General features: G+C 44.6%; 1 protein-coding gene across 7 annotated transcripts in view; it reads right to left on the bottom strand.

Moving 5' to 3' along the window:
- The window catches only part of STN1 (STN1 subunit of CST complex), a 58,951-nt gene that overhangs the window by 23,991 nt on the left and 24,790 nt on the right, over window positions 1-10,170 (bottom strand). For all 7 annotated transcript variants that reach the window (XM_006166402.3, XM_027767406.1, XM_027767408.1 and 4 more), the window contains 3 exons: window positions 6,908-7,069; window positions 4,398-4,521; window positions 1,376-1,550 (listed from right to left, as the gene is read on the bottom strand). In XM_006166402.3, coding sequence (XP_006166464.1) covers window positions 1,376-1,550; window positions 4,398-4,521; window positions 6,908-7,069 — 461 coding nt within the window. The remainder of the gene's footprint in view (window positions 1-1,375; window positions 1,551-4,397; window positions 4,522-6,907; window positions 7,070-10,170) is intronic.

The following is a 10,170-nucleotide window of genomic DNA, read 5'->3' on the forward strand; positions in this document are numbered from 1 at the left end:
GCATAGGCCCGGCCACCTGGCTTTTTTTTTTTTTAAGAATTATTTCTTTTTATTTTTACTTATTATCATTCTTTTTCTTTTTGTAAGTTGGCACAAGAGAAACAGAGGGAGAAAGTGAGAAAAAGTAAGCCACCAGGTTCAAAACTCAAATGACGGTTGGTGGGAGTCCAGTGCTCCAACTATTACACCACCTGTCAGCTCCCACCATTTGGAGTATTAAAAATGATTATTGTGGGTCTGGCAGAGTCGTGCTATTGTTAAGGGCGCTGGACTCCCACATGGCTGACCGTGGTTTGAGTCCCAGACCTGGTGGCTTGCTTTCTCACTTTCCCTCTCTCTCTCTCTCTCTCTCACTTTTTCCCTTTCTGGTCAAATTAAAATAAATAAAGTTGAATAAAATAATTCTAAAAAAATATTATTCATTGTTTCAATCAACAAAGACTTACTGAAAACCTGCTTTAAGTCAGCCATGTTCTAGACCTTACTTAAATAGGGTAGAGGAAAAAAAAAAAAAGAAAACCAGACAGATAAGACTTGCTCTCACAGAACTTAAATTCTGGTGCAGGAACAGGCGGGAGAACAAATACACACCAGTGACGTCACAGATACGAAAACAGAGGGACAGTGAGGGCGACCAGAGCAGATGGTCAGGGAGGGCAAGAAGGTGACATTTAAGCGGACCGCATTCCCCGGTGGGGGAAGTAAAATAAATTAAGTATGAGTCATGCTACGACAACAAACTATAATGAAAGGAAAAGCCTCAACCCAAAGTATCAAATAAAACCACTTTAATTCCAAGCAAATAAACACCAAGCAAACAACGAGTTTACCTATAACACTGGGGCTTAAAAAATGGAAACAATCCTTTCTTCAAGGAATAAAAAAATCACTCAAGTACTCCCTGAAATTTTTACTACTTTTTACTTACCAGGCTGAATAAAATTCGATCTTTATTTAAACTCCTAACACACGATAGGTGAACCTTATTCTGAAGAAGAGAGAGCAAGTCACTAAAAACCTTGGTTCCAATTCAAGAATGATCTTGAAAGGATAATTACTTCCTCTCATCTGCTGCCCCCTCACTGGCCTCTGCTGAGATCAAATACCCATCTCTGTGAGAACTAATAACTAAGTATTACGAACCTGAGACTGATTTTTTTTCTACTTAAAGATGAAACATAATGAGATTAAAAGTAAGGAGGGGAAAAGGACAGGTTCAGCTTCATCTCAAATTCTTCATCAGTGACCTGACCTTCCCAGAATAGAAACGACGTGAGACAACCATAACTGCTTCCCGGTCCGCCCCGTGAGTCTCAGTCTACAGTCACGTTCACCCACGCCCTCCAGCTGCAGATTTGGGGCATGTTGCTCTCACCTGGCCGGAGCAGGCGCTGTGAGTCACGGGCTGATTGGCAAGGGACAGCAGAGATTCCACCATTTCCAACTCCTGCTGGTAAAACGTTTGCACTCTGTTCTCCATGAGGAATTCTTTGACTTTTTCACTCAGTAAACGTGTGAGACTGGCAAGGTCCAGGGCACCTGGATTGCAGCTGGGAGAAAGTTTTAAAAAGCCCTGTAGGAAACCATTACCTTTGTTCCTTTTTGGAGTGCATAAAACAAAAGCTAGGTAGAAAATGCAACACTAATTGCTGCTTGTTTTTGACATAAAGGGTAATTCACATCGTGAACATCATGGGGTTTAAAATTATAAGGGAGAACTGTAGGAACAAATACCCGTGAGAGATTGAGAAAAAGAGTCAAGCTACAGAATAGCATGAAAAGTATGCTCCTATTTTTGTAAATGACAGCCCACAAAGTATGTAGATGAATATGCTTGTGTGTGCACAGAAAAAAACAAATCTAAAAGGGAACACATCAGCCTACGAATAGTGGTCACCTCTGGTGAATGGTGCTGAAGCAGGAGACAGGAAATGGAGAACTGTCCATTTTACACAGGTCATGGTTTGTACTTTCAAAAAATGTAACTGTTGGGACCAGCAGTTGGCATAATGGCTATGTTGCTGGACTCCCATATAGTCGATCGTGGTTCAAGTCCCGGACCCGGTGGCTTAAACTCACGCTGGGCACGTGTGCATGCGTGCCCAAGGTCCCGAGAGGAGAATGGAGGAGAAGTGATTGTAGCCTGGCTATCCCTCCTGGGGGGAGATTTCTTGCTTTCTGTCTCTGTCTCTCTCTGCCTTTCTGGCAATCACTCGTGCCCTATAGCAAAAACCTCTCCAAAAAAAATAAAAGAAAGTTACTGTTTGGATATGTACGGTATTCACATGTTAAAAAAAAATGAAAGGGTCCACAGTGAAATGTTTCTTTCTTTTTTTTTTAAAAGAGATTTTTTCTATAGGGTGTGTAAGCTCACCAGAGAGACACAAAGTCTGGAATGAGTTTTAAGCCGTCACATCTGGGACTGGAACCGCGACTGGCCATGTGGGAGTCCAGCAATGTAACCATTATACCATCTGCTGGTCCCAGGTCTCCTTTCTATACTTCTCCCCATCCTATTCTTTAGTCAAGGTATCCACTGGTACTGATTTTCTGTATTTCCTCTCAAAATTCTTTTATGTATACACAAAGGAACTGCAAATATTTTATCAAAGGGCTGGCCCCATAGCTTAGTGATGAAGAAAGCTGAACTCCACATGACTGAGGGGTCCAGTTCGAGTCCTAGTCCAGAGGCTTGAAAAACATGCCAGGTGTGTGTGCACGTGTGCCCCAAATCCCAACTAGATGGAGACATAAAGAAGGGATCGAGGTATAATACTACAATGTTTTAGAGTTGTTAGAAGAAAAATACATGTATAATTGGAGTAACTGAAGGAGCAGAAGGAGAGAGCAGAAAAAAAGTACTCGAAGAGATAATGGCTGAAATTTTTCCAAGTTTGATGAAAACTGTCAACTCACAGATCCAAGTGGCTCAGTGAACCTGAAGGCAAGAACCCGAGGCATGGTACAGTCACCTCAACTCGATTCCATTGCAGAGGTATCCTGCACCACTAAGGGATCCTCTCTCTCCCTCCATCTCTCTCTGGCAAGCACACATGTCCTCTGGCAATTACTTAAAAAGAAAAAATAAAATGAAGGAAAGCCAGAGGGTGGTATAGTGGTTCAGGCACTGGACTCCCACAGGACTAACCACAGTTCGAGCCCAGGATATGGTGACTTGTTTTCTCACTTTCTCTCTTTCTGTCTCTCTATAGTGAGTGCACATGCCCTATAGCAAATTTAAAAAATAATAATAAAAAATAAAAATAAATAAATAATTCTTGGGACCAGTAGTTGGCGTAATGGCTATGTCGCTGAACTCCCATGTAGTCAACTGCAGTTCGAGTCCCGGACCCGGTGGCTTAAACTCACACCAGGCACGTGTGTATGTGTGCCCAAGATCCTGAGAGGAGAATGGAGGAGAAGGGATTGCGGCATGGGCATGCCCCCTGACGGGTGATTTCTCACTTTCTGTCTCTCTGTCTTTTTGGTGAGCAAACGCACCCTATAGCAAAAACCTCTCCCAAAAAAAGAAAAATAATAAAAACAAATAAATAAATAATTCTTTTTAAAAAAGGAAAAGAAATTCATGAAAACATGAAATCAAATTTTATTTTGGTGCAAAAAATGGTGAAATCCAGTATAATCTTTTCATAATAAACATATTCCATTAAGTTTTTGAAGACCTCAAGTATAAGCAAACACACACATAGTTTTATTCACCCTGGGTTTTTCCTCTGTGCACAAGAGAGTAAAAACATACGTGACGGGAACAGCCTGTGTGGGTTTGCAGGGTGTTGGTTATGACGTGTTATGGTGCAGTATTCTGCCTGTGCCATGCCTCGGTGGTGTGACCGTGCCCTGCCTTGACGATGCAACCATGTTGTGCCTGGGTGCTGTGACTGCCATGCCTGGGTGATACGACCGTGCCGTGTCTCGGTGGTGTGACTGTGCCGTGCCCCCCAGCGATGGGACTGTAGAAACTCATTTATTCATCTCTTTCATGAGAGGGAGAGACAGAGAAAGAAAGAGTACCCTCAACAGGACAGCCATGCTGTGATCCATTCCCAGCAGTCAGTCAGTGCCCAATTATGAGCAAGAACGTGCCTGGTGTATTCAGGGAGGTCTCCAGACTTGAACTAGGAACCTTCCCATGTGGTTCCTGGCCAAGTGTTCTACTGCTGTGCTACCATCTGGCCCCCGACTGTATTATTAGCTTCACTTTACAGATGAGGAAATCTAGGCACACAGCGGGTTAGAGGACATGCTCGGAGACCCACAGTACACACAAAGACAATTCAGGACTTGAACCCAGTCTGGCCCCAGCAATGTGGGCTCCCACGGTTTGGTTTTACTGCTGTGGTGGATCACATTTACAGGGGTGATGAGGCATAACTTACCTTAGCGCCTCTTCTTTCTCTAGGGCTGGGCTGCGAAAAGGCTGGTCATAAACTTTCCTGTAGATGTTGGGGAGCTCAAGCATCCTTGCGATTTGAATGTTCCACACCGGGTCATCCACTTTATCTAAGAAGTCACCAGTAAGAAGATGCACAAAAATTACACTGAGGTCAGTTCTCTTCCCATGTCCATAGTGAGGGAGGCACCTGGTGGGTGCCCAGAAACCACAAGTAGTCATCTTATGAGAGGGAATGCAACTCCCCCGAGTGTCACAGGCTTGGCCAGGGAGTAGACTGGCACCAGGAAGCAGAGAGTATAGTCACTTGGCCATTATTCTGGTGGACAGCAATGCTGTCTTTGAGATTTCCAACTGAAAACCAGCTAGCACAGCGCAGAGGAGATAATGTGAACTGTTATATTTCTTTCTTTTCTTTTAAAAGACAAGGTCTTGGGAACCAGCAGTTAGTGTAATGGCTATGTCGCTGGACTCCCACGTAGTCAACCGTGGTTCGCGTCCTGGACCCGGTGGCTTAGAACTCACGCCGGGCGCGTGTGCATGTGTGCCCAAGATCCCGAGAGGAGAATGGAGGAGAAGGGATTGCGGCGTGACCGTCCCCTCTGGGGGATGATTTCTCGCTTTCTGTCTCTATGTCTCTCTCTGTCTGTCTGGCGAGCGTACACGCCCTATAGCAAAAACCTCTCCAAAAAAAAAAAAAAAAAAAAGGCAAGGTCTTGCTGTGTCATGACCTTCCTGCCTCAGCCTACCCAGTCAGTGGGATTACAGGCATGCGCCACTACACCTGGTCTTTGGGTTGGAACAGAAATTGAACTGGGGTTTTCCATGTGGTCCCAGACTCTTAAGCACAGTGTCTTAGCAGCATGCCACCACTGTGGGGTCCAGGACTGTCACATTTCTTACTAGTATCTTAATTCAGGGTTCATAGACTCAATGATGTTCAAGAAACATCCACATTTTGAGGTACATCAACATTCAGCCTTAGTGGACTGACAGCCTGTCAAGTTCTTGGAAAGTCTACTATTGTCCAAATAAACTTGCCAACTATATATAGTAATTACTTCATTTTCTTTCTCAATTTATGATTTCTTCCATATAAAATTAAGAAATGATTCTGGGACCAGCAGTTAGCGTAATGGCTATGTCACTGGACTCCCATGTAGTCCACCGCAGTTCACGTCCTGGACCCGGTGGCTTAAAACTCACGCTGGATGTGTGTGCGTGCGTGCCCAAGATCCTGAGAGGAGAACAGAGGAGAAGGGATTGCGGCATGACCATCCCCCCTGGGGGGGTGATTTCTCGCTTTCTGTCTCTCTGTCTCCCTCTGTCTGTCTGGCAAGCGCACGTGTCTGAAAGCATAAAAACCTCTCCCCCTCCAAAAAAAAGAAATGATTCTGAGATCAGCAGGTGGCATGGTGGTTAAGAGCTGGACTTCCATGTGGTGACTGCAGTTCAAAATTTAGACCTGGCGGCTTGCTTACTCACTTTCCCTTTCTCTCTTTCTGTCTCTCACTGGTCACATTTTTAAAAATAATAATAAACAAAATTAAATAAGTAATTCTTTTTTTAAAAAGTATTATTTTATTAAACTTAATATTACTTATTTATTTACTTTAATTTGATCAGAGAGAGAGAAAGGGAGAAAGTAAGACAGCGAGCCGCCAGGTCCAGGACTCCAACCATGGTAGGCCATGTGGGAGTCTAGCACTCTTAACCACCACGCCACTTGCCGGCCCCAAAGTAAGTAATTCTTTAAAAAACAAAAGGAATAATAAGTGATTCTTTTCTTCCTTTTATCTTTCCCTTTTTTTTTTTGGAGAGATTTTCGCTATAGGGCGCATGCGCTCGCCAGACAAACAGAGAGACATAGAGACAGAAAGCGAGAAATCACCCCCCCAGGGGGGATGGTCACGCCGCCATCCCTTCTCTTCCATTCTCCTCTCGGGATCTTGGGCATGCATGCACACGCACCTGGTGTGAGTTTTAAGCCACTGGGTCTGGGACACGAACCGCGGTCGACTACGTGGGAGTCCAGTGACATAGCCATTACGCTAACTGCTGGCTCCCTCCCTTTTTTTTTTTAAGAGAGATTTTTGCTATAGGGCACATGTGCTTGCTGGAGAGACAGAGAGACAGAGAAACAGAAGGTAAGAAATCGCCCCCTAGGAGGAATGGCCATCCCGCAATCCTTTCTCCTTCATTTTCCTCTTGGGGTTTTGGACATGCACACATATGCACCCAGCATGAGTTTTAAGCCACTGGGTGTGGGACTCAAGCCATGGCCAACTACGTGGGTGTCCAGTGACGTAACCATTACACCATCTGCTGGTCCCAAGAAATAATGCTCTTCTAATGAAAGCATGTTACACAACATAATTCCCCCAAATAAGTACAGTTTAATCTTATTTGAACTTTTTGGAGTTCAGATAAATACAAGAGCTTACTGGACACACACTCAGAATAACGATCAATCTGGCAGAAATATCTTGTGCTTACAGTAGGCAGTGGCATGAACTTCTCGCTCTTCTCTGTACGTGCGGACATAGCCTCTGATGCGGACGACGTCCCCGATTTCTATCTTTGTTTTCTGGTCATTGGTCTCTTGCAGCTTCTTCAGCTGTGAGGTTAGGCTTGACGCTCTTGCTGCAGTCGGAGCAGCTGGGGGTGTTAGAGCCAGACAGATAGACAGTTATAACAGGCCACCCTGCCACATCTGAGAGACAGTTTTAGGCTAAGACCAACACAATACCCTTGATGAGTCTACTTCTGACTAGTTGCATTACGGTAGGAAATCCACCTAACCTTCTGAAGTGCCCTACTGAATAAAAGGTCTAAGTTATAATTACTCAGACAGAGTGAAGGGACTGAAGCCTGGACTGAGGCCAAATGGGGACATTCCAATGTCACTCCAAGGCCTTCTTTCCTACCCCTGTGCTGCTGGTGCAAAGGGCTCTAAATGATCTGCAGCTGCATTCTGTACAATTTCAGCCAGGTTCAGTGAGGATAGCTCGGAACAACCTTTAAAGTGTGCTTGAAGAGAGACTAGTCCGGCCTAGGTGTTCGACATACCTAATCTTTCACCTCTCATCTCTCCTGGGAACCAGGCTAGCCGCAACTCACTCCATGTACACATGCTCACAGTCTACGTCATCACTTAAAATTATAAACCAGGGGCCAGCATATGGTGTAGTGGTTAAGGTGTTGGACTCCCCCATGGTCAACCGTGGTTCAAGTCCCAGACACAGCGGCTTAAAAATCCCACTGGGCTCGTGTGTGTGTGTGTGTGTGTGTGTGTGTATGTGTGTGCCCAAAATTCCAAGAGAAGAACGAAGAAGGGATTGTGACAAGGCCATTCCCCGGGGGTGGCCGGGGGGGGTGATTTCTCAATTCTCTCTTTCTGCTTCTCCAGTGAGCACACATACCCTATAGCAAAAATCTCTCCAAAAAAAGAAAAGAAATTTTAAACTTAAGCAACTTTATGGTGCAAAGAATCCAATGCACATTTAACTCTAAATAATTTCTATCACTCCATTTTATTTCCAAATTGTATTAGTTTAATAATAATAATAGCATGAACGTTTGGCTACCGTAGGTGCTGTTCTAAGGGTTTGAAAATGCATTAGTATATCTAATACTCACGACATTCCTACTTATAATTAGCCCCGTTTTAGAGATGAGGAAACCAAGTCACAGAGAAGTCAAGCAACTTGCCAGAAACAAAACAGCTAGTTAGTGACGAAGCTGGAGTCAGAATCCAGGCAGTCTCAGTCCAGAGCCACCCTGGCTGTCTTTCACTCTGCTGCCTGCCCACGAAGACACTCCTATTTCCCATAGTCACAGCTGGTGGGTGGAACAGACTTTGTGTTCGGTTTTTCTGCCCAGGATAATGTCAAATGCACATATGTGTCCAAGGAATCTACACAATGCAGCACTGCAAGCAGCAATACAGCATTCTGTCTTGTTATGATGCCAGTCTGCTTAGCTACTCTCGCTAAATACTTCCACTTTTCACAATTGTGTGTGTGTGTGTGTGTTTGTGTGTATGTGGTTTTTGCCACAGGGCGCATGCCCTTGCCAGAGAGAGGGAAAGTGAGAAATCAGCCCCCGAGGAAGGATGGCCATACCTCTCAATCCCTTCTCCTCCATTCTCCTCTTTGGATTTTGGGGGCACACACACACACACACACACACGCCCAGAGTGATTTTCAAGCTGCCAGGTCTGGGACTTGAACTATGCAATCTGCCACATGGGAGATAGCCACCTTAGCCACCATGGCCCCTCCTCTCTACTATTTACTTATTTATATTTACATTTAATCACTGTCTATCTTTACAACCTCTTCTCTACTCTTAAGCTTCAGTTTCCTCAATTATGAAATGGAGATAACAAAGTATACCTCACACATATTTTTATGCATGATCTAATTTAACCCTTACACCATGAGCTTAACACAATTGCCAATGCAAAAGAAATACTCAGGGGCCAGCAGATGGCATGGTGGCTAACGCCCTGGACTCCCACATGGTCAACCGCAGTTCAAGAACCAGACTTGGAGGCTTACTCTCTCGCTTTCCCTGTCTCTCACTGATCGAATTAAAAAACAAAAACAAAACCAAAAAAACCAAAAAAACAAACAAACAGAAGTCCAAAGGGGTTTACAGTCCATTACATATTGTCAGAACACTGGGCAGGAAAAAAAAAATACATCTACCCACTCTGCTTTTATTTATTTATTTTTTGAAAAGTTAAAAATTCCTTCATTTTTTTATTCCTGGTACAGGGCAATATACCGGATGTGATGAAAAGAAAAAGAAAAAGACAAAGCTACACAGATAAAGATGTACACAAGAACGTACATCTAATTGACACTACACTGCATTAATCAAAAGCTGCACTTTTTGCAAACTGTTGCCATGACAGTCCTGAACAAGAAGGGTTTCCTGTTGAAACGGCAGTGACTTTTCTGACTATGGGTCACCGTTCCCCCTGTGGCAGATTTTTGCAGTTCCTCTGATGCATTGGGGACAGCTGTCTCACTTTCTCTCCTGCTAAGAACTGTCGCCCTTTTCCGCTGTTTTTAGAACCTCCTGCTGCCGTATCCCCCACTTCCACCACCAGATCCATAACTACCACCATAAGGACTGCCCGAGCTCCTTCCACGAAAACTGCCACCTTTCCGGGGTCCATAATTTGATTGCTGTTGTCCACTATAATTTCCAAAATCATTATAGTTGCCACCACCATAGTTACCACTGCCCAAATTTCCTCCTTCATTGTAACCACTGTATCCTCCACCACCACCACCACCACCACCACATCCACCGCCTTGGTTTCCATATCCTGATCCACCACCTCCATACCCATCTCTACTGCTATAACCAAGACCACCCCCACAGTTGCCACCATCACCACCAAATCCATTATCTCCACCATCACCTCCTCCATAAGTACCTCTGCTGCCACCACCTCCACCATCATAGCCTCCTCTTCCACCAAAGTTTCCACCATGACCAAAATTACCTCTACCACCTCCAGAGTTTCCTCCATGACCCATTAAGTTGGCAGATCCACCTCCACGACCTCCTTGTGATCCAGCAGACGGCATCACTGTTTAGAAAGGGCCTTTTTGGGACCAGCAATTAGAGTAATGGCTATGTTGCTGGACTCCCACATAGTCGACCATGGTTCGAGTCCCGGACCTGGTGGCTTAAACTCATGCTGGGCGTGTGTGTGTGCGTGTCCAAGATCCCGAGAGGAG

The sequence above is a fragment of the Tupaia chinensis genome, unplaced genomic scaffold (genome assembly GCF_000334495.1).
Source record: "Tupaia chinensis unplaced genomic scaffold, TupChi_1.0 Scaffold144255_1, whole genome shotgun sequence".
Taxonomy (NCBI): Eukaryota; Metazoa; Chordata; class Mammalia; order Scandentia; family Tupaiidae; genus Tupaia; species Tupaia belangeri.